The sequence below is a fragment of the Amblyomma maculatum genome, chromosome 4 (assembly GCF_055883805.1).
Source record: "Amblyomma maculatum isolate TAMU_Amacu chromosome 4, ASM5588380v1, whole genome shotgun sequence".
Lineage (NCBI taxonomy): Eukaryota > Metazoa > Arthropoda > Arachnida > Ixodida > Ixodidae > Amblyomma > Amblyomma maculatum.
Window position 1 is genome coordinate 54,859,663 of NC_139347.1, and position 25,757 is coordinate 54,885,419.

General features: G+C 43.5%; 1 protein-coding gene across 1 annotated transcript; it reads left to right on the forward strand.

The window, feature by feature from the left end:
* The first annotated feature begins 1,337 nt into the window (after positions 1-1,337).
* LOC146191071 (glutamine synthetase, mitochondrial-like) lies at positions 1,338-24,423 on the forward strand. Its single transcript, XM_084601536.1, has 6 exons — positions 1,338-1,674; positions 7,956-8,123; positions 11,379-11,528; positions 20,584-20,711; positions 21,642-21,844; positions 22,859-24,423. The coding sequence occupies exons 1-6, from the start codon at positions 1,521-1,523 to the stop codon at positions 23,145-23,147; spliced, it is 1,092 nt and encodes a 363-aa protein (XP_084457662.1). The 5' UTR covers positions 1,338-1,520; the 3' UTR covers positions 23,148-24,423.
* The last annotated feature ends 1,334 nt before the right edge of the window (positions 24,424-25,757 follow it).

The following is a 25,757-nucleotide window of genomic DNA, read 5'->3' on the forward strand; positions in this document are numbered from 1 at the left end:
CCAGAGAGAGCAAGCCCCAAATAGTACAACATTCTCCATATCTGTTACAGGCGCGTACGCGTGCCAACATATGAAAGAATGTGTCTGTACCAGGCAGCACGCGTTTGCGGCTGCTTCAACAAATTTAATACCATCCATGCGCTGTGAAGTTGTACCAGGTGATCGGGGTACGCATCAGCCGCTTATGAAACCAATGAGTTTCCGGTGACACAGATTCGGCGTGTTAGCACATCGTGATAGCGCCTTTAATTTAGTGCTTCCACACAAGAAGCGGACGCTATAAAAGGCTAGGCCATTCTTACATCACGCAATGTAGAAACGACTTCTGAAAAATGACATACGATTTTGGAAACGCCGCACGGGATTAATGCAAAGTTAAACATGGACTGGCGCCTCGCGGTATGACATAACTTGTTTTTTAACTTTTTTAACTTATAACCAACCTTCTAAAAAAATGTCTGTTCAGTTTAGTTCGTGAGATGTTAAAATCCGCTCGAAATAATACCGGCTAGTCGAGGAAATTTAGTTTTCTAAACATCAGAGTGACGATGCAAGCATTAGTTCTTTACGACTACAAGTTTGGACTTCGTGAAACTATTTCATGGATTGCTTCGCGTAGTAATGCTTCGCGAGTAGTAATATACTGCTGCATTAAAAGAAGCCATGAATGAGTAGGTAGAGACTATAAAGATGATGGACTATAAATAGCATTAGAAGGATCCTTTGTAGTTAAGGTGTTCTGTTTATGAGCCTTAGTTTGCAATCTCGACGCCGCCTTCAGAGGCTTCACTTCAATGAAGACGAAACGGAACTCTCATTTACTGAGAATACGAGACTGCACTCCACTTCGTCAGTGCTAGTAGCTCTGCACCATAGACCGCAAGAGCTTTCTAACCTGAAGTATATACTCTCTAGCAGCCTCATATATATTAAACTTTTCATTGTGCCACTAAAGACATTGGTAGCACAAGACTTTAAGGGGACGATGAGCCGCTTGATGACACGTGAGAACACAGTAGATTATACTATCGTTTCATCATTTCACCTGAACTGCAGGATGACTACGTGGCTTACCTCATCGAGACGACCACGTGTTCGCTACAAAATGTAAATTTGATCGGAGCCGTTCGGCGGCCGAGTTCCTATAGTCGAAACGCAAAAGTATAAAAATTAAAATGTCTGCAAAGCGCTGTCCTCCCTTCACGCAGCTGTGGTGGTGCATGCGGAGCTTATTAGGATGCAGGATATGCCCCGCACTCAACTGCACCTGTAGGAAGGATGTTTTTGCTGCATAAGAGCGGAGTGCTGATTCAGTGGTGATACAATATTCCACCTGTTCCCCGAGGCGGGAGCTTCATTCACTACACACCTACTTTTGGCTGATCAACGCCGTTCTGCTCCCAGGCCTTTTTCGCAGCATTCGAAACGTATAGAGGAAAGTCGAACCCTCGCAGCGTACACGTCTGTCAATTCCGTGGTTTTTCCCGTACGATAAAGCTCGCCGTATTAAAAAATTACAGATGGCAACACCGAGGCCAGATATATTCAAGAAGTACCTGGATCTCGAACAACCCAACGACCAAGTGTTCTGCACGTATGTTTTCGTCGATGCTTCGATGGAAACTCTCCGGTCCAAGATGTTGGTGCTGAACTACGAACCGGTGTCTGCTACAGGTAATATCAGTACGGCCAAGTTATGTTCGTATGTATCCTGCAGGGTTGCTATCGCTCACTCTGAACAGTAGAGGTGGGACTCCTGGCCAGTGCGAGAGCTTGAATATCTGACGAATGAACGGTGCTTCGTATATAGTTTACACGGAACAGTTTGGCTAAGGGGGAGTTTGTATTTCACCAGCTAGAGTTGTTTGTTAAATGTTAACCTATTCACAAGCTCCACTTTGCATAATGTTTCTTTAAATCTGACATTCTCGACCATTTCGTTTTATAATTCGTCCTTGATGGCTATCAGTGCAATTTGTTAAGGTGTAGCCTTTTGGTGGCTACTAAATCCGAGGTAGGTTGATAAAAAAAAGTATTTGGTCAGAGATTTATGAAGTCAAAGGCCAGTTCTTTCTATATATATAAAAAAAAAGAGTACGTGCAAGCAGTCCCTTTCATTTCATAATTTGCTGGAGAGAATAAGGTTCTGGTAATTTACCAAAACCAGAAAACTGCGAGGTGTTTGGTTTCTTTCTTTCATTTCACCCGCACAGTAAAATAAGAGTTACCTTAAACAGGCTAGCGTCGGTGCAGGCTTAAAATCGATTTTTCAGCCTAGCTGTTCTTTTTTCTCTGTATGTTGCCTCTACATTTACTCATAGTTAAGCATCGATAATGCCAAGATGAGAACGGGCAGGAGCTTCACTGCAGAGCACATTTTGAAAGTTTACAAAAAGCTCACCGTGGGGTCATATAGACTCAGCCCTCTCACTTTTGCATCAATAAATGTTGTTGTTCATCATCATCATCATCATCATCATCCGATAGACCGGTTGCGATCACTCTGATTTGAGAGCGAAAAGTCGGAGGCTATATGCATTCAGCCGGAGCGACTACATTCCAGTGGAAGTGAACTGCAAAAACTTTCTGTTCATGTTTCTGCGTGCGCATGCGCGGCTTCCTTCAAGTTCCTTCAAGTTACTTGCTGGTATCGCTCACCATGGGACTAAGATGACGCGTGAGCTAACCCAGCAGCAGCGCAATATGTAGGCACCACCGGGTGAAACCATGCACGTTCGTTTAGGTTCGCGTCGCGTTCTTCTCTCGGTTCGGTTTCATATTCTCCTTTCAGTTCGGCGCCGTGGTTTCCCTCCTCTCTGGCTCACTGGCGGTGGGCCGAAAACACGCATTTCATGCTTACAAACTAGGTAATTTTAAAGTAAACAGTCGGTCTGAGCCAGCGCCTAAAAGGTGTTGGCTGCTTCGCGCTGATGTTTCTTCCAGCGTAGCTTGCATAGCTGGAACTTCGTCCCAGATGACAGTTTCGAAAGTTGATGGTCCCACGGCAAAACCCCAAACGAGGCGGTACAGGGAGATATGGGCTGGACATATTTCGAAGCACGGGAAGCTCAGAGTAAAATATTATATGAGGAACGCCTGAGGAAATTGGACAGTAACAGATGGGCAGCTAAAGGTACCTATACTTAACGAGCGTTGACTCACAATGTGTTGTTTCCGTCATCGTCATTACTGCTTCGTGGCCTTGTTTGCTCGGTGCACTGCTCTGCTGCTTGCTCGGTGATGGAAGTCACTTGGCCCTGCCCATGTCGACAACGTCGAACATCTAGAGTGCGACCAATGCATTACGCATCGCCCGTACAGCATCGACATGACAGTTGCGTCACTATTCATGTGCGCTGCTTTTAGCGCCGTAGCGTTAAAGATGCCGTTCACTATAACGTCGGCGTTGTCGGTGTAGTTGTCGTCGTTGTCGCTGTCGCCGGCGTTAATTGTGGGCGAAAAATCTCAAGCATGCGCTGACAGGCGGTAGCAGGCAGCTGACATGGCCGCGCACTGATTGTACGTAGGGTTGCCAGCTGACGTTACGTTTGTCAGGAGCTGCCAACTCGCGGGTCTCCTCTTATATGGGAGGGTGATACCGGAATCATGTCAGGACACTCGCATTCTGTCAGACACTCTATAGAGTGTCTATAGAGTCTCTATAGAGGTTATGCAGGCACGTTCAGATGGCTTGGCTAAAGCGGGGCCTAATATGTCGGGTGGTAATCTACGCCACTACGTCATACTCATAACCTTAAAGGCGGAGCTTAAGTGCATGCCCCGCATAATTTTTTGGAGCTTGTTATTTTGTTTCTTCCGCCATCCGAAAAAGGAATCTTGAGCTCCTTGTTGCCGACTACTTTCGCTCTGCAGCAACTCGCCCGATTGATGAAGATATTAACACAATGCTGTGAGTGGGCTATTGAGTTCCGAGGAAATGATCATTTGGCGGCACTGATGTGCGCGCCTATAGCGAGGGGCAACAGGAATAGGTGGGAACTTTTCTTGTCGTTCATTTTCTCTTCTTTCCATATATTTGTCGGTGACAAGCGTCCCTCAATTTTCTGTTCTACTTCGTTCCTTCATTCTGCTGTCACCATCTATCTCTTTTGTCTTATTTTTCCATCCTGGTGCTGCGTTTGGAGGCCTTGGACATACTTCATGCAGCTACGTGACATGCCGGTGGGTACTATGATGTACAAAGGCTTACGCCGTACAATTGCGGGCTTGTCTCTGGCAGGTGACAGTAGAGTCAGACATTATTTTGCATGGAACGGTCGGTGGGTTATGTAACATCCTTACCCGTTGCAATCAGAGCTCTTTAATATTACCAGCTGCCAGTTGCGAAACTTTCCATAGGACCCATGTAGCAAAAAACGGCGGCTTTGATTGGTCAAAATGCGTATGTATATGGATAGTGGCGACGCCCGCGGTAATTAAAGTAACCTGTGTCTAAGTGGTAAATTCTCACATTGCTGATAAATGCGCAACCATCTGACAAACAAAATTAGACGAAGAGGTGCATTAGAAGAAATTCTTAGGCGTAAGAGTCGCAGAGGTAACTAAGAGGGAAAAGCAGAAAATAAACAATAGGACTTTCAGATGCCAATGACGGCAAATGCAAACAGCTTTTGTTGACTGATTCTAGATGGCGCCACAATTATGGTACCCGAGCTTACTTTCGAAAATGCGGTTTTGTGCCTTAAAGCAGAGGTACAGTCGTCATTAGAAATAAATCAGAGAGCCATCGGACGGTTGGCACTGGGTGCCCACGGCAAAACCACAAACGAGGCGGTACAGGGAGATATGGGCTGGACATATTTCGAAGCACGGGAAGTTCAGAGTAAAATATTATATGAGGAACGCCCGAAGAAATTGGACAGTAACAGATGGGCAGCTAAAGGTACCTATACCTAAAGAGCGTTGACTCACAATGGTGGAAAAGAACTAGGAAACTAACCAGTAAATATGCTGGTCACAAGGACGGAGAAATAAAGAGCGTTAAACAACAAGTGAAGAACACAGAAGGAAAGATTGGATGAATTTTATGAAAAAGGAACAGAGTGTGTAGAACTATAACGAAAGTGGAAAAGGCAGCTCAGGAAGGAAGCTTTCATTGATAACTCAAGAGGCAGTGTCCTACTTTTTGAAGCTAGATCAGCGTGCCTTAGAACACGCAGCTACAAAAAAAAAAATCAAGAAGATGATTTGTGTGCAGTATGTGGTGAATCCATAGAAACATTTGAACATCTTATACCCGAATGTGATGGTATCCATCCATATGACGATGAAGGCGCAGCCACTCTTCCTGAGACCCTGGGGTTTAGAGATGTCAGTGGCCGGATGATGAATCTGCGGTGGAAGCTAGCAAAAGCGATTGGAAGATTGGTGGCTTAAAAAGCAGAAAAGTGGCATGTTAGTAATGTAGAAATACAAATTCAAAAAATGGAAAGGCAATATAGTTAGCCGACCTAAAACTATATTCAAGATAGGAAAAAAAAAAAAAAAAAACGAGCATGACAGCAACTGCTACCCTGCTACCACCGTACGTTTCAAAGGGGACGCTCCTATATTCCATCCCTCCATCCATCCGAAAAATGCATGCAGAAGCTGGTCACTTTTTGAAGCAAAGTTTCCCAGCTGGCATGATAAAAAGTTCTGGTTGCAGTTCATTTCAGAGAAGAAAGCTAGCCGAGAATCGAAACCTCCGGGACCGTCGGATTCAAAGTCAGAAACACGCTTCTCTTAGGTCACGCAGGCGTCTTCGTATACAGCTTGGTTAAGGCGCTGCTTTTTATCTGTGTCGGGTCGTCTTGAACATACACTTATGACTGTATGCCAATGAGTATGTGTGAGATAATAGAGACACAAATTAAGAGATTATTTATTATGCCACGGGCAAAATGCATGTACGCGGACGAGGATACGTAAGGGGAGTTGGCAAACGGGAACCGTTAACGATTTCGTAAGAAGCCTGCTTTTTTTTTTAAGTGAAGCTTAATTGACTCCATATTTTTAGATCATTCTATAATAATAATAATAATAATAATAATAATAATAATAATAATAATAATAATAATAATAATAATAATAATAATAATAATAATAATAATAATAATACTAATAATAATAATAATAATAATAATAATAATAATAATAATAATAATAATAATAATAATAACAATAATAATAATAATAATAATAATAATAATAATAATAATAATAATAATAATAATAATAATAATAATAATAATAATAATAATAATAATAATAATAATCAATCAATCAATCTTTATTTAATGTGCGCAGGAACAACCATGTGGTCTTTGTGCTGCAGCACAAAAAAAAAATGAAAAAGCACAAACATGTTTACACACACAGAGAGAACACAAAAAAAAGAAATAAATAATACATGAAATGAAACTGAGACGAAAAGTATCACGGAAATTAAGCAGACAATGAGTATCATCACTTATATACACAGTGAGAGAATTTTTTAGCACACCAGGAAATAAAGAAAAAAAAAAAGAACGGTAGGTAGAAGAGAAAAAAAAAACAGATAACTGACATTGATTATAGTAATATAGAAATATACATAAAATAAACAACCATTCCAGGCGCAACAAGTGCATGGTACTTAAAACACAGGCTAGAAATACAGAATAATACAATAAAGAAGTAAAATTGAACAAGGGACAGTAAGATTCGAATATGAAGTTTAAAGTTGAAATATAAGCAAGAAACGGATAAAAAGTAGTTCAAGATACAGACAGCATTGAACAGGAGAAAAAGCAAAAAGTGAAGTAAATACAATTTAAGGCTAGAAAGTGGGAGTTATATGTGATAAAGTACTATTTAGAATACAACGCTACGAACATCCAATGTAAATGAACAGAGCGAGTTTTGGAAGATGTCAAGGTGAGGACAAAAAGAGTTAAATAACCGCTGCATCCTGTCCAGAGGGGAGTGGGAATGAAGAGGAGAAACCTGAAATGGTCTGAATTCCCTCATGCTCTTTCGCGGAACGCGCAGTAGGATGTACTCTAAGAGCTGAGGGCACATAATGTGGCCATGAAGGAGTTTGTACAGAAATATGATATCAAGTCTGATACGACGGCAGTGAAGGGAAGGAAGATTCAGTTGGGCGCTCCTGGTGGAGCGAGAGGGGGAAGTTGCGAAAGGAAAGCGATAATGAAATATCCGTAAAAATTTTTTTTGTAATAATAATAATAATAATAATAATAATAATAATAATAATACACTGAGGCACATGTAACCGATGCGGTATAAAGAACCGTAGAAATCATGCTTGTCGACACAAAATCTAATATATCCACCACGTTAAGTTATTTCTACTCAAGCTGTTTCACTTTTTCTTTACCTCTTGGTTGCAGAACTTTGCATTAACCTTGCGATTTTCGCAAAATCAATTTCATAGTTTCGAAAAATCAATGGAGTGTAGAGAAGTGGCCAATCAATATTGGTGGGATGAGTTATATGGAGAATAGGGGTGCGGCGACTAACGAGCATTTTCTATAGTACGTGGGCGGCCGCGGCAGCCACCTTTTCTCTTGTTTGTAATTGTGAAGACTTCACATTTCGGGCACACGCCGGACCAGGAAAATGTCTCCTTCAGGGCGCCCTTTGGTGGATGCACATCCGGGCACCCCCACCCTAACCCACCTATAAACTTATATAACCCACCTATAACCCACCTACAAACTTACACCACCCTAACCTATATACAATTTTCAAAGGGACTCGATCTAACAACCACCCAGAAACAGCCGCAGACTTCCCAATTCCACGCACCCACAGTGAAAACGAACTAAGATGCAAATGAGTCTTCTAGCAGCTGAAGCTAAGCACTGGCGATCCAAATTAAGGCGCAGTCGAATGTCAACGCTTATATCGCCGCTTAAATCCCATTGAATGCGATTTTTCTCTCGTGCCAGAGTGCCCGGAAGCTTCCTTCTGCGGTAAAGGTACAGACCAGTGGCCGGACGCAGAAGATCACTCGGAGCTCTGTCTGGTGCCGATAGCTTTGTTTCGGGATCCCTTCCTCTTGGGTCGAAACAAGTTGGTGCTGTGTGAAGTTCTTAATGCGGACCGTAAACCAAACGGTAAATATATTCTTCCTCCCCTCTTGGTTGCAGAACTTAAGCCCATATTTGGCGAAATGGTGTTGAAGTTAACTGGTATCAGCCCGCAGGGTGTGCCTAATGACGTCACGTCACGTGTGTGGCTCCTTAGACGTGTGTGGCCACGGCCGGTCTCGAGGGAGAGCGCGCGCTCTCCCGAGACCGGCCGTGTTGTGGCATGATAGCGTACGTAGAGTTTACAGTTTTGTTTTTTTCTCTGAAACGAATTGCAGTGCACTTCTGCCCATAAAGTATACCCCTCTCCCTCATTATGTGCAAACACACCCTTTGAGTGCGCCTACTGCCAGGAAATCATGGGTCAATGTTCCGAAAAACGACGACACATATATAGAGTGCCGGTGTGCAACAGGTTTCCGCCTCACGTCGCGACAGCTAAAAATGCTGGCAGCTGCATTTGCAGACAGATTTCAACAGCGTAGAGCAAAAGAAACAAAAAACTTCGCCATATAATAGTAGACTTAAAAATAAGCACTGTTTTTTGTGTGCGTATGCAACTTCGTCCTTTTGATTCTGCATGACCGCAGTTTCAACTGCGAACTACGAAAAATGACACCAGGAAGACGGGTCGACGTGAGAACTTTTACAGAGCAACGACACGAATTCTTATCTTTTTGCACTTGGCTGTATCTACAATGAAATCATTATAATGACGGCGGGACCAGTTCTGTTTTCATCAGACACCTCAGTATACTACCAAAAAACGCCGATAACAATTCCTTATCACGCTGAACGTTACGTTAATGCCGATCGAGTTACGCGCACTACTCGATGACGCAATTTTTTCTCTTTCCAATTTCCTGTAAAATCTCAGATGCTGTAGGCCAAAATGTCAGCTATGTGGAGTATTCATTCAGGCTTGACAGCAAAACAATAAACAAAACAGCATAAGGAAATTGCCAAAACGTTTTTTTTTTCTTTTATGGCTGAAGTACATGCAATTCGAAAGATATGTAGCAGAAATGTATACACAAACCGTCGTTTTAAATGAAACGAAAGAACATGAAAGGTGCGTTGCACTGCAAATGAGAGAGTAGCCACAGCTGGGCATCAACCCGCGCGACTACGAGTGAACGATATACCCTGTCTTTGCGTTTCTCCATTGAGTTTTTTGTTTCCCTTATTATTGCATAGAAAAGACTCTCAAAGTTACCGTTGATGTGAACTGGATTCTTTGCCGATGGCTAGTTAGGGTCCGATTACAACAAAGTAACATTTGTAGACATATTATAATGGCTGGAACATATGAAAGTTTTACTAATACGGCGAGGTTTACTGTTCCGATATGTGAACCTTCACATTTCAGCACTAACAATGATAATGTTCGAGGTGTACATAGGCAGTGTGTTATAGCTAGACTGAAATTACTAGTTATTAGCGTGTCTAGAGTTGGTTCAGTGCAGTAACAAGATTTTAAGATGCATTTACGTTCATAATAGTGTTCCCCAAAACACACGTTTGTAATCGCGGATCAAGTCCAAAGACATGATGTCAGGGCCTCTGAAGAGTGCGTCCAGCGGTGAGTGCCCGACACAATTTTTCTGGACAGTAATGCGTGATGTGAGGTACGATGTACAGGAGAAGCCCAAATCTCGGTAGAGTAACATCGAAATACAGAAACATAGACCACGTGCGGTGTATCAATGCTAAAAGTCTTTCTCGATGTGGCGCAGGAGAAGGTAAATTCCTTGCACAGCATTTTTGTGTTAGGAGCCTTATCAAGGGATTGCTAGGAGGTTTTTATAAATGCACGTATCTCCTCGATAACTACGAAAAGAACCAACGGCCGAGGTCACCAAGGAAAACATAACGGTATTGCTCGTCATGATCACTGTGAAATGTGTAATCACGATGATAAATGATTGCAAATTGGACGAAAGAAAATGCTGGTGGTTTTCGTCCATTATCACCTCACATTGAGCCATATGTCCACGTCATAGTTTTCATCGATTTGACCTTTAAGCTTCACCTTTGTCACCATGGGGTGCGACACCATAATGATACCACAGGTGTTTCGTGGTTTGACCTCTGGGTCATGTGAAGGTCATATTCCTATGCACGGAGACCTTGGTTTTACATCGCGCAGTTAAGCTATCCGGCTTCAAAAACAACCACATGCCACCGGTAGGATCCGAACCCCCGACCTCCGGATTCCGGCGCCCTGATGTGCTCTTACCAACTAAGCTCTGGCGACGGCTTTCCAATATTCTACATTATTAGGCGTTTAGGCTGGGCGTAACTTGTTCTTGAGGGTTTTTGCCAGCGCCAACATCATGCAAAGCGGAGACCTGGAACGTCCCTGTTTAGTTATGTTCAACATGACACTGGCTAAAACAGGGCGTTCACGTCCACCACTATGGATAACGAGCTGTCGAACAAAGTATAGGTTACACCAAACGTAAATATCTAAGAAATTGTATAGAAGATCGAACAACCTTCGCCATAGCTTAGTTGGTAAGAGCACCAGAGGCGAAATTCTGGTGTCGTGGGTTCGATCTCACCGGTGACATTTGGTCGTTTTTCTTCTGCTTTTTAATAATTCATCTTAATGATTACATTATTACTTCGCGTTGATAAACACAACGAAAGCACCGCATGATTTACTTGATGCCAGTACATGATGGCTTCCTTCGTATGCATCTCATATAACTAGCCCCTCGCTTTCCCTATCTTTGACCTGAGTCTTGGAATAAAAAGAAATTAAGCCCTTGTTTTCAATTTGAAGTGACAACCACGAACTTAATTGTTATAATGTGGAATAATATTCGTTGCTGGTAAACCATTTCATTGCGCTCTGCCGTTTACTTGTGATTTTGGTGTAATGATAATGGCTATTTCATCAGAGTAAGAAACGTTTTATGCACACCAAAGGCTACTATAGGGCATAGTTGTTCTATAGGACAAAAAATAAACGGTTCGAGAAGGTAACCACGCGGTAATCCACTTTTATCTTTTTTTAGTGCATACTTATAGTGATTTTTATCTACTGGGTCAAAAGCTGTACACATGCCCTAAAAACTGAAACCTGCACCACCTTGGGAGATGAAGGGAAATGAGAAAGGAAAGAATGTTTAAAAATGAATGCCAGAAGAAATGCAGGTCAAAAGACCGGTACATTGCCCGGTTAGTCTTCGCGCCTTTCCTTCTCCGTCTTTTCATTTGCTGACTCTACTCTGCAATGGGTAATTTCCCCAAATACATGAAGCTTTATTTCTCCAGAAACGAACACCCGCCACTCTTGCATAAAGGCGATGGAAGAAGCGAGAGACCAAGAACCTTGGTTTGGCATCGAGCAAGAATACGTGCTTCTTGGACGAGATGGCATTCCGCTCGGTTGGACCATAAAAGATCAGACTCTCAAGCGTTGTCGTGAGTATAGGCCCTTTAGGTTTTAATGCATTCGCAGCAAATCGGGCTGGTAAGCCAAAAAAAAAGTGTATCAATCACGATGAAATACATTGACTAAGCATACAGCTCAAACGTTAAACAGAGACCAGCTAAATATAAGCCGCAACTATACAATGTAGAACTAACGAACATGAAAACTGCGATCGTAAGTGCTCCTGGAACAGAAAACTAGATTTCTCGGCTATTTTATTGTGGCGTGGATGTAATAATGAACCATTACTTTATGTATTTACTGAATACAGAAAAACAGTGCAGTCGTTCAAGCTCGGTTAGAAAAATGTGAAATATGACACTCTGGTTTGCCGCACCATCTTTCGAGCCGCGAAGTACATGATATAGCACGGTGACTCTACAAATTGAGGGACAGCAGAGACTGAGCGACTGAAAGACTGACAAACAACGGCTTTCGGGCAACGTGGAAGCTCACGAGCTCGTGCCATAAAGGCAATTGTGCGTTAACAGTGGTGCACTGTGACAGATAAAGCATCATATGCAATGACTGCACAGACTGACTAAGCACATTTGTCGGATTATGCATTTCATCATCTCATTTTATACTACTACTCCACGATGCACCATACAACGCATTTAATGGCCAAATTTTATCTCCCCCTTAATTTCTTTTATTTTCCTCACCATTCTTTTTCCATATTTCCTTCTCCAATTCCCCATCCTACGCAGAGTAGCATGCCAGCGAAATCTAAACGCCGCCTAAATTCTCTGTTTTTCATTAAATGGTCTCTCTCTGGACAACAGCATCTGACATTTATTCTTTGCACGTTCAACTAAAGCGCTGCTGTGCACAAGGAACAGTCAAATACAACGTGCAAAGTTTCTGCGAGGAAACAGCGTCACGTAAATAGTGGCGTGCAGAGAGTGAATAAGCTTCAGCGATCAAAGCAGGCGCTTGTGGTCAAAGGGGTCCAACTTACCCATTACATGTCGAGAGAAATCGAATAAAGCGGGTTTGTACACTTTCATTCGTGGCTTTCCATTATCAAGACTTCCAGACTACACCGCAAGAGTCAATTCTGTCAAGCCAATTAAGTTCCTTGTCTAACAGAAAGACGCAGTCTTCCGACCACAAATTCATTGCAGCTCATGTAATAACGCACATCTTTACTAAAGTTATGGCACTTCTTTTTTGAGTCCCAAATTCGACTTATAGCCTGAGTCGTTTTGGGTCGTTAAAACCCACAAACTAAACCAAACTTATTTTTAAAAAAGAAAGCTTTTACCACCAAACCTTATTCGCCGTGTGCGCGTTTGACATTGAACCGAGGAGAAACCACGTGGTAGCTATGACGTCACTTATAGCCGCCGGCGACGGCGACGCCGTCGAAGTAACCGCGCGCGCCTCTGCCTAGTCATGTGACAAACATGGCGTCACTCGACCGCACCTACGCTGCCATACCTACGCTGGAGCCGTGGCGCTCATTTTGACTAGATAGCCTCTACTGCTGTTGAAAATAAAGTCGAAGTGCCGCTTTGGCCCGAGCTAGCGCGATCCTGCCCTTTGCTTAACTATAGATGGCCGTTTTCTTGTCACTAATTATGAATTTTGCTTGCGTTTAGCGAGCTTGAATTTAGCGAGCGCTATCGCAACTTCTTCAGCTGTTTCGGAGTTGCGGCTTCTGATAGTGGCTGCCGATACTGGATCACCTCGGTCGTCGACTACCGAGGCTACCGCCGCACCCGACTTCCCGCTCGCCGCATCAACGTATACAACTGCCTTGCTGTCCAGTGCGAGCTCGGGCACATGCTTCCATAATTTGCACAGCCCAGACGGCTGATTGCGTTCTTCTTTAATTCCGCCTATCTGTCGGTGCTGAAACCCGGGAACGAAACATATGGACCCTTAAATGCCGATTTAAATTCCATTTAAGAGTTCTTAGCCAGTCCCAACGGATCGCAACAGAGCAGTCCTCATGAATAATCCAGCGAGATGCCTCGTGAAGTGTCTGCGTCTCAGATGTTGCGAAGACGACAAGCTGAATCCGATCATCCAGTGGACGCAACTCGCCGAAATGATACCGCACAGAGACGGAGAGAGGCGGTTAGAGCGACACATGCCACCGCTTTCGCTTTGGTTACTTAATTTAGCAGGATTAAACTTTTGCCTAATTGTCCATCCATGATTTCATAAACATTATGTAGCTTCCTTCGTAAACAAATGCTTGGGACCTGAAAGTTTGCCAATGCTCCTCAAACGTAGGAATTACCAGTGCGCGGTAATTTTTATAATCTTACATGTGCAAAATGAGTCGTTGATTTCTGAGATCTGATTTCCATTCCTACCTGGGTCCAGAAATGTGTGTAATGAACAGTACACAGGTGAATAGTTCTGTCACAAGTATGTGCAAGGACTACTGAGTCAGCACAAAATGTCTGAGATGGAACTTATCGAGAACATTTCACTTAATTTTTTTTTTTATACTTGTTCGCTGATATATTGCCCACACCTTCATGTAATGTCTCATAAGAGACCTTAGAGGAACAAATAAATGAATAAAATATTGTGCCAGTGACGTTCACGCTGCATTGTATCATTTTGCGGCATGGCGTCTACGATTGTACACGCGACTTTTCGAGATTTTTAGCGCTGCGTCTAGCGCAATTTCGTCCTCGGAACTGATGCAAACCATATTTGAAATTCCCGCTGAAAATGCAGCTAGCGTCATCTCTTGTCCAAAGCGGGAATTGTTCGCCCAAACAAACGAAGGAAATGGACGCCGCTAGCTCAAATGGACCGGAATGGGAGAATTTAACTCCGGCGACCATTATGTCTTTTATTGTGGGCACGAATCCAAGAGAAGGAATTGGGTCGCTCTCATAGTAAACAGAAGAATGGGCAAAGCAGTGCTAGGGTACAACCCCAAAAACGACCGAATGATTTCACTTCGGATCCAAGGTCACCCTTTCAACATAACAGTTATCCAAGTCTATGCACCGACCACTGCTATTGAAGAAGCTGACGTTGAGAGATTTTATGCGGACCTACAATGCCTTTTAGACTGCACCCCATCATCAGACGTCGTTTTTCTCATAGGAGACTGGACTGCTAAAGTCGGGAGTGAAGAAATATCCGGAATTACAGGCAAGTTCGGTCTTGGTGAGCCAAATGAAGCTGGGCAGAGGCTAGTAGAGTTCTGTCAAGAAAACAACCTGACCATAGCGAATACTCATTTTCAACAGCACAAGAGGCGCCTGTACACATGGATTTCACCGGACGGTCTGTACAGGAATCAGATCGATTATATTATTTGTCGGCAGAGATGGAGAAGCGCTATACAAGCAGTAAAAACAAGGCCTGGGGCCGATTGTGGCACCGATCATCAGCTTCTTGTTGCCAAAATTAAGCTTCGATTGAGGAAAACGCAGAAAACTAGAAGGCCTTTCAGGTATGATCTGGATCAGATTCCATTAGAATATGCTGTGGAAGTGAGGAATCGATTTCAAGAATTAGATCTAGAAGACAAAGAGCCCGAAGAGATGTGGACTGATGTTCGTGATATAATACAAGAAGTTGCTACTAAGGTAGTTCCAAAGCAAAAGAAATGCAAAAAAGCAAACTGGTTATCTGAAGAGGCTTTGCAAATAGCTGAGGAAAGGAGGATGGCAAAAGGTATGGGGGAAAGAGAAAGATACAAGGTTCTCAATGCGGATTTTCAGAAAATAGCAAGGAGAGATAAGAATGCATTCCTGAACATACAGTGTGAAGCAGTTGAGGACAACAGCCAATTAAGGAACACAAGAGCTCTGTATAAGACAATCAAAGATATCAAAGGAAGCTTCTGTGCTAAGCTGGGCGTGATAAAGGACAAACGAGGCAAGGACCTCACTGAAGCCTCAGAGATAAAGAAGAGGTGGCAGGAATACACAGAAGAACTGTACAAGAAGGACCCGGATGTGCAAACCCAACATAGGACGGTTGTGATTACTGATCTCGAGCCGGGCATCCTGAAGAGTGAAGTTGAATGGGCCTTAGCCAGCCTTGCTAAGAACAAAGCTAGCGGAATTGATGGTATTCCAGCTGAGTTGCTTCAAAACCTCAACCACGACGCTGTTAACACACTGCATACATTATGTCAAAAGATTTGGACAACCCTGCAGTGGCCACAGGATTGGAGGAGGTCAGTTTACATCCCCATTCCAAAGAAAGGCAGTGCCAAAGATTGTTCCAACTACCGCACGATCGCGCTTATTTCGCATGCTAGCAAGGTGATGCTAAAAATCCTGCAAGGTAGGCTGCAGCAGTATGTGGATCGGGAGCTTCCGGACGTGCAAGCTGGGTTTCGCAAGGGCAGAGGAACTAGAGACCAAATTGCCAACCTTCGCTGGATCATGGAAAAAGCAAGAGAGTTCCAGAAACCCATTTACTTCTGCTTTATTGATTATGCGAAAGCGTTTGACTGCGTAGATCACAGCAGATTGTGGCAAGCTCTCCAAGAGATGGGAGTTCCAATTCACCTCATCTGTCTCCTCAGGAACCTTTATGAAGGGCAAGAGGCCACAGTCAGAACTGGGCATGGTCTTACTGATTGGTTTCCGATTGAGAAAGGGGTGAGGCAAGGCTGCATACTGTCGCCTTGCCTATTTAACCTATATGCAGAGTGCATCATGAGGAAGGCTGGTCTGGACGAGTCTTCAGCTGGAGTGAAGATTGCTGGAAAACGTATCAACAACCTTAGATATGCGGATGATACCACTTTAATGGCAGAAAGTGAAGTGGAACTCAAGAGACTTCTGATGCGCGTACAAGAAGAGAGTGAGAAGTTGGGGCTTAAACTGAACATTAAAAAGACGAAGATCATGGCGTCTTGCCCTATCAAGTCCTGGAGCATCAATGGACAAGAAGTGGAAGCTGTGACAGATTTTCTGTTCTTGGGCGCCAAGATTACCTCGGAAGGAGACTGCAGCCATGAAATTAGGAGACGCCTGCTTCTGGGAAAGAGAGCAATTGTTAGCCTTGACCGCCTAGTAAAGAGCAGAGACATTAGTCTGCCAACCAAGATCCGTATAACCCGTGCTATGGTCTTTCCAGTTGTGATGTATGGATGCGAGATTTGGACTGTGAAAAAGGCTGACCGCCGAAGAATTGACGCGTTTGAATTGTGGTGCTGGCGAAGACTCTTAAGAGTTCCTTGGACTGCCAGAAGATCAAATCAGTCGATATTGTCGACCATAAACCCTGACTGCTCATTGGAGGGTCAAATTCTAAAGTCAAAGCTCAGCTACTTTGGTCATCTGATGAGAAGAGAGGAGTCGCTGGAGAAAGATTTGATGTTGGGAAAGGTTGAGGGTCGCCGGAGAAGGGGTAGGCAGCGAACGCGATGGTTAGATGGCATTCTCGAGGCATTGCAGATGAAGCTATGTGATGTTAAGAAGATAGTGAGAGACCGGAAAGCGTGGCGTGACATGGTCCATAGGGTCACGAAGAGTCGGACACGACTGAACGCCTGAACTGAACCTGAACTGACGTTCTATGGTGCGCCAAGTGAGTGCTGTCACGCTTTCATTGTCTTACGCAGTGCAGTGCATTCGGCAACAATAATTCTTGATATGACTGTATAGAGAAAGACATGTAGATCACTAGGATGTCAAAAATTTGTGCAGCAGTATATTCTTATTGGTGAACGAGGTTCCATGCTCACGTGCGTGTACATTTGTGCACGTTGTGCTTCAACTAGACTCAATCTCGAAATTCTTCTCAGTGGTTCCGGAGTATCCTAGTCTAGTCTTTTTAAAATGTAAACGTACATTTGGTTTTGTAGATATCCAGAACCATGGCAGGACTCGACGCAAGACCCCAAATTCAGTTGCTGACCGATTGTTTATGTCAATACTGAATGGAGATGTCTCTGATGCGGATCTATCTGACGATGAAGAGAATAAAATTGAGCAACCAGCAGTGGTGAGTAGAAAATTCGCTTTAACGCTTTCTGTATTGTAATGTTCTTTAAATAATTTTTCAGGTGAACGATGATGAGGAGGGCCCGGCAGCTCCTAGCGATGAAGCTGAAATTGAGGGAACCAGCGATGATGAACACCAGCCACTGTCAAAGAAAAGCAGAATGGTCAAGTGGTGCCGAAAAAAATTCGAGCCAGACAACATCGACTGCGTCTACCAGCCACAAGGTGCTTCCACTCCTATGGATCCACTCAAGTACTTCGAACGCTATTTTACGAACTCTGTTTTTGAAGAACTAACGAAGTACACTAACGTCTATTACCTGCAAAAGACGGGTACCGAACTTTCTTGCACTCTAGAAGAAATCAAGACTTTTTTTGGAATGCTAGCCTACATGGGAGTGCTAAAGTTTCCAAGAATTCGAATGTACTGGAGCAATGGCACTCGCATACCTGTAATTGCAGACTCGATGCCTGTGAACAGATTTTTTAAGATCAGGTCTGCTTTGCACATAACTGACCAGAACGAGCCCCGAGATCCATCATCAGTGGACAAATTTTGGAAAGTTAGGCCACTGCTTGATAGCATCAGGAAGCGCTGCCTTGAACTTGAGGTTCTTGAACAGAACAGCACTGACGAGCAGATGGCGCCATTCTCAGAAAGGGTACCAGCGAAACAAGTAATCAAAAGCAAACCAAACCCTGTTGGAGTAAAGATTTTTGTGCGGTGCAGCAGCGATGGATTGGCCCATGATTTCGAAGTTTATCAAGGGAAAGGCACAGGAATCGACCGTGAGTACTCGTATCTCGGTCTGGGCGGTTGCGTTGTAATGAGACTCACTGAGACCCTTCCACACCACCTGAACCTGAAGTTATTTTTTGATAATTACTTTACGTCAGTTCTGCTTCTTCGAGAACTGAAAATGCTGGGAATCCTTGCCACAGGCACAATACGTTCGAACAGGCTTCTTGGTTGTCAATTGAAGGGGGAAAAAGAAATGAAAAACTGTGAACGTGGAACAACAGACCTGAAAGTGACAGAGGACGGTGATGTTGTGCTCATCAGGTGGAAAGACAATAACCTTGTGACGGTTGCTTCAACACAAGTAGGGTTAGGTGTCTTGAAACTTGTCAAGAGATGAAGCGCGGCAAAGAAGGAGAGTATTCAGGTTGAGTGCCCTGAAGCGATTGTTGAGTACAACCGACATATGGGTGGAGTCGACAAGCTGGACTTTGTTATGTCGCTTTATCCAATCTGCACTAAAACAAAGAAATGGAATGATTTCGCATATGCTTTCCTTCGCACTTGCAAATTCGTGGCTGGAATATTTGAGAGATGCTGCAGCCGAAGGCCTCCCAAGGAAAAGCACGAAAGACATGCTGGAATTTCAAACGGATGTCTCACTCAGCCTTGTTCACTGTAACAAGACAGTAGGGAAAAAAAGAGGTAGACCCAGCTCTGAAAACATTCAGAATGCAGCAAGGCTACAGCACAACGCCGAGCCTCTTCCGACCAACTCGGTACGGCTTGACGGGAAAGAACACTGGCCTCAGCACGTAGCCACGCACTTTTCGCGACGAGGCAGAAGAGCAGGCTGTACATCAAAGTCTCGTGTGCGCTGCAGAAAGTGTGGTGTCTTTTTGTGTTTGTCTTCAACTAATGATTGCTTTTTTGAATTTCATTCAAAATAGACACTTTACTCTGAGCTGAATAACTGAACATCAATATAACATGTTATACAATGTTCATTCTCACTTTTCTGTTTAATAAATGTTTTTTTTTTTTTGTTTCTGACCCTTGGTGTCGTTGAGTCACAATGTGCACAAATGTGCACGTGACCTAATTTTTTAGTTTAGCAATTTTTTGAGCAATTGATATTATTTTTGTGATATATCAATGTAAAACTGTACGTACAAAAGTTTTCACATTTTTATCAACGCCAGAACATAATGTGTGACTGAAAGGGGTATAGGCTGTTTTCTGCTTACTGTATCTTATATACCTTCTGCAGGTGAGTACAATGACGAGATGCAATGTAAATTCAGTGTATGCCAATCTGACCCAATTATATTGCTTGAAGTGTTATACTTTGCACCACTGTTATGCGCGCTTTCAGCAATAAAATACTCCAATATTTCAAAGATGCGTTTTCAGTGCAACGCGAATGGGAAGAGAACATTCGGGTAGATCTCCAGTTCATTGATGCTGCTTGTCTATTCAGAGCGCGAAACATATTGCAAAGCCGATTAAGGTGTGTAGAACACGACATGCTGATGGGAGCTCGCCGTAGAAACTTGACTGCTAATAAACAAATATGCATAAAAGTTGCAACGCCCATATACAAAAAGCACTTGCCTTTTGGTTTTCGCATTACTGCCCATCTGGGAAAATTGCTGCGAAGCAAGGAAGACATCAGTATAAAGGGAAAGAAAATGCGATTTGTCCCTCACGCCGCTTACCATTTCAATGGATTCCAGGAAATGAACTGAAGCGCCGAAACTGGCGTCGAGACAGCAGCTAGTATAGCCACTAATATGCATGTTCAAGGACTGATAGAAACAGCAACCCCAAATATAGTGTCCCGAGATCATAAAACAAAACAAAAAAGTCCGGCCAAACGTATTTTTGACATGGCACGAGGCCATCCCGGGAGATGGCACTGGGCGCTCAATAGTCAATAGAAAAGAACAGAAAATACGACAACGGCGATCGGTTGATTCGCACGAAACAACCTGCGGACGCTCACGCCAGCGAGGTGAAGCTTGGAGGAAACATCCCTCTAGCTAGTGCTCCGTCCTGCATTGAAGTGTATTTCTTCCCCTAAATATACTTGCTCGAAACCTTGCTGCTGCTTAGACGGCCTCGATTCCTTAGCTAATTTTATTGCTAGGTGGCGTAGTTATCGCAGCCTGTTTGATGCCAGCATGATAATTGTTGCTTTGTTCCCAAGGGCACTGATTGCCGTTTTCGACGTGCGCTCTTATTGCGCTCGCGATCACGAGTTTCAACAGTGAGTCGTGAATAAACGGGGAAAAGCATTTACCTCCCAGCTATATTCCTACAAAGTACTTGTACTGTTTTCAATAATGTATTTACTCTTCACAGAGACCTATTTCTACGCCGTTGGAGCCGGAAACACCGCTGGCCGACAGGTCGCTGATGCTCATATCAAGGCATGCGCTTACGCCGGCGTCAAGCTATATGGCTCCAACGCAGAGGCGGCCCTCTCGCAGGTAGAGCGTGGACCGTTTCTAACTAACGTGCTATATATACCCTTTGTGAATGAGGACGTTGGCTAACGGGCACACGCACTAACGTACGCGCCACAACAAAACTGTCAACATTAATGACCAGCCAAAACGAAAATCTAATGCTCCGACATTCACCTATGTTCGGACCATTTGTCGGGATTATATGAGTACAAGAACTTACCTTAGCATAGGCATTCTCGATTAGATGTAATTAAGCATTGCAATAAAAATATTTGCAAAAATATTTGTTACTACAGTAAATTCGGGGACTGCTTGCAAGTATATGTCTGTGCTGTTCAATTCATTATCACTTGTCGCGTTCACATGCAACTTTGAGGTATACTGTAACTGCTCCTTTATATATTTCAGTGCATATGAGAGAGTGGCAAGTTAACAAATGAATGTATAAGTGAAATGGTATCTTCCCAACGAGCGATAAAGAAATAATGCAGCCTGGTGCAAAACCGCTCCAATTGATGGCGATTGGGCAACCACCCTTAGTATGATATCAAAGGCACTGCAATTTCATTACCCCTCTGGGTTGTTTATATATATATATATATATATATATATATATATATATATATATATATATATATATATATATATATATATATATATATATATATATATATATATATATATATATATATATATATATATTATAGAAATAGAGAGAGAAAGAGGGACGAATAACGAGATCAATAAAACAGAATAAACCTATAAATAAATGCCTTGGTTGATTTGAAGAAACAGTCGGAATTGAAAGGATCTTTTTTTTTTTCTTATGTAATAGTCCAGGTAGAAGTGCCTATTTAAGAGCTCGACGCAATAATTCGTTCACTGTCTAAGCCTATCATCAGCGATCTTTTTTTGCTTTTTTGTTTTTTTTTTTTTTTTTTTTTTTTTCAGTGGGAGTACCAGATTGGGCCATTACCTGGCATCGCGGCAGGCGACCACCTCTGGATCTCCCGCTACATCTTGCAGCGAGTGGCCGAAGATTTCGACGTCGTGGTCAGCTTCGACCCGCGGCCTTTCCAGAACAAGCACCTTCCTGGGTCCGCGGGCCACATCAACTTCAGCACCAAGGCTTCACGCGCTGAAGGCGGCCTCGAGTAAGACTTGAGCGGTGATACTCACCGCAATGGGCGCGTATAGTGACAGCATATCCGGACAGTTGAGTTGAGTACGAGATGAAGAATAGGGTGCAGTGCATTTGGCGGGCACTCGTACGTCACGAATAGCAACTTACCGGTATTTCTCAGCAGGAAATTCCATATCAGTTGCACATGCATGTCGCCACTCAGCTGTGGGGCCGAAACGGAGAAGCGAGTGGACACTGGAAAAGCTTACGATTGAGCCGAGGACAGCGCAGCCAGCTACCCTAAGAGGCTGGAAGAGAACAAGAAGTGTTCAAGGAAAAAGGCGACTAATTAGCTGAAACAAACCAGAAAAAAAAGGATCGTTGGTAGGGCGTGTAATGTGAAGGGGAGATAACCAACTGGTCCATACATCGATGACGGCCGGGTTCCGAGAGAAAACAAGCGTGACATATGTGGCTGAGAGGCAGATGGGTGGAAGAGGTTAGGGTGCTTGATTGGGACCAGATGGCCGCAGATGGCACAAGAAAGCATAGCATAGGTCGGCGGGAGAGGTATTTGCCTCGTAGTGTTTCCATCGAGCTTTCTTGGACATCACTTTTAATCGTGCGGCATTTGTGGAATATTGAAATATACACTCATGAATGGTATTGATGGTAGTGGTCTTCACTTCAATGCGTAACGAAATGTTGCTCTTAATGTTCATCCCCCGTTCGCACCTAACAGTGAAGATCACAATAGAAATTCAATGAGGTGCGTTTCTGTCAAAATTTTCAAAATTAGTTATTTTTAACGTTCGCGCTAAATTTTCGAAACTTTCCTCGTAAAGAAATGAGCCACGACATTTAACACTATCTGTACTGTGCTGCAGGGAACAGCAGTATTATATATAAAGTATGCGCACCTTTCGTACAAAACTCGCATACAATACCCTCTATTATTAGTGCTGGCTTCATCTACACCAACCCGTTAAGCTAGCGAGTTTGTCAGTAAGAAAAAAATGAATAAGTAACTTTCTTCTTATTTCAGGTGGATAATAAAAGCGCTGGAGAAGCTAAAGCTCAAGCACGAGCAGCACCTGGCCGCCTACGATCCTAGGAAGAGCGAGCCAAACCAGGAACGCTTAAAGTCCGGTTCGCTGGCGACCCCGACCCGCGAGTATGTAGCTGGCTTCAGCTCCAAGTTGGTGTGCCTGCGCGTACCAAGAGTGACTGTGGAACGCGGCAGAGGGTTCTTCGAAGACCGCAGGCCGGGCGCCAACGTTGAGCCGTACAGGGCCATGCAAACCCTCGTCGAGACGCTGTGCTTGGCAAGCTGATCAGGCACACGGCCTGCCTTGGTTTTCGAGTGTCCTTAAAGGTTCTATTACTTTGGACCCTGGGAAACAAAGAAGTTGCGTAAGCAGATTAACCCAAGGAGAAACAGCAAGTGTCTATGAAAATAAACTTGGCGATGAAACCACCTCGAAACTGCATCAGCATCACTTTAGTGGTGTATGCTGTTAGCGCACTTAGTTCCTAAGTTTGCTATTTTTCGTTTGACTTCATGCGGCCTTTTATTTTCGGACAGTCGATCGTTTTGAAATATAGCAGACCAAAACGTTTTATATAACGGATCATTTACGTAAGGTACGAGGGGCGTTCAAAAAGTAGTGCTCCTTATATTTTTCTCAAACACTATACTCATTCAAAATGCCCAGAAATTATGCAGCACCAACTCGCCCCTCAAGCTGTTATTTTGAGATACTCATTCAAAGTTTATCAAATATAAAAACGGTCATATCCGCATATCACCTGGAGCTATATGCTGTTTTGCAATGCAATCTTGACCTGCAAGTATGGCTTACCGTTACCAAAGGCCATGCGTGCCTACTTTGCACCACTTCATCGTTCACGGCGCCAACACCGCTGTGGAAACGAAGGCACTCACGCCAGCCTGGCAACCAAAGAAGAGATTGCCAAAATTTATCTGTTCTGCAGTTCAATATCTTCCTATAGTTCCCTGATTTCTCACAGTTGGGTTTTTATCGTTGCACTTCGCGGATCAAGATTTGAGGACGACGAGAGCATCATTTGCGCCGGGAGCACAAGGCTACACTAATACGAGATAGAGTGAAAGAACCGCTACAGACAGCGACACGCTTATTGATTTAACTCTGCCTCTTCTCCTGCCCAGTCGCCCAGTCCCGCCACTAATCTCCTTCCCTTCACCCCCCTCCTGGGGTGCCTGGCTGTCGTTGTCACAGATGGAATATCAGCTTGCCTTGGTAAACCAGGCGCAGGATATGTTGAGTGCTTAATTTGCGCTCTTAAATAAAGTCTCTCTCTTTCTCTCGCTCTCTATTGTTTAACCGAATCCAGCGAAGGCACCTCGGTTGCATAGTTTAGCCTGTCTGACGCGTGACCGAAAGGACAGAGGTGTTCAATTCTACCATTCAGAGGAGGAGAATAAAAATTTATTTATCTTGAAAGGATTTGGGAAAGGGAGGTGCTTATGGTTGTGGCGCTTTGTGGCAGACCCTATTCCGGGACGCCATTATCAGCCGCTGGCCAAGCTATCTGGACCAGGGCACGCTGGGCCTCCAGGTCCGAGCTGGACAGGGTCGCCTTCCAGCCCTCCCTTGTTGGCTGTTTTATATAAATCTTTTATATTTGTATTTTGCTGGCAGGCCCACACCATGTGGTAGATAGGTCAGCATACTGCCCGCATAATTTGCACCTAACCGTGAATGTCGGGTTCATGTGTTTTAATATGGCGGGATTTAAGAAACACCCGGTTTGGAGCTGCTGGCAACCTTCTGTCGACAACGATGAGGCATTAAAGAATTTCGCCTTAATATCGAATACATTTTGAGCATGACTACAAAACATTTAGCATGTACAAAATGCCAGGGAATCAACCAAGGTGGAGTGCGTTTTTGTAATAAGGGAGTTGTTACTCGGTATCCATGTGAGCACAGCCATAAGGCTACAAAGGAAAGCTAGATAACGGTCTGTTACGTTTCATCAGTGGAAAGTTATGTATGAGTATGTCCAATGAGAAGACGGCATACTATCCCTTCCATAAAACGTTGATGCGTGCTCGATTTCTATTCTCCTACTACGGGCTTTATGAGGCGCAACTTATCTTTTTTTTTTTCTTGGTTGTTCCATATAGACTGCCATTTATCCTTCTGTTTATGTTTTATTAATTTCATGCATTCTCTATATGGCATGTTTACTTTCTGAGTCGATTTTTTGGGGTCAAGTGCAGCACATTTGTCTGCTCTTTCATCGCCGTCAATGCCTATGTGACTTGGGACCCAACAGAGCACTATGATATGCCCTTGTGTTGTACGATCATTTTTACATTATGTATTATGTGACCAAGTAGAGGCATGGCAGCACTTCTGTAATATAAAGCCATCAGTACACTTAACGAATCCGTGTAGATGACACTGTTCCCAATGCCTTCATTCACTATTTTTTCTACAGATGTCAGGATAGCATAGAATTCAGCTTTAAAAATTATGCGCACTGGGGAAGCCTAATTAATTGTTCCCAGTTCTCTTCCATTATGCCACAGCCAAGATAAGTATAAGTTTTTGATCCATCTGTATAAAACTCTGTACAATTACTGTACTTTTCTTTCATTGTGCGAAATTCTTGTATTATATGCTCTTTAGGAGTTTGGCTTTTGTTGAAGTGTGTTAGAGTGAGATCACAGACTCTTGGAAGTTTGTACCATGGGGGCAGGGGGGCAAGGGGGCTGTTTTTGGTGCAGTATCGGGAAATGTGTCCAGAATTTTTAGCTCACTGCAAATGTCTCCGAAACGCATTATCAGTGGCCTCGTTGCTTGTGGTTTATTTGTGAAAATTACTCGTGAGCGGCATGTTGATACTAATGGATAGCAAATGTGTTTTTTCTGTGACCTGATTCTAAGGACATA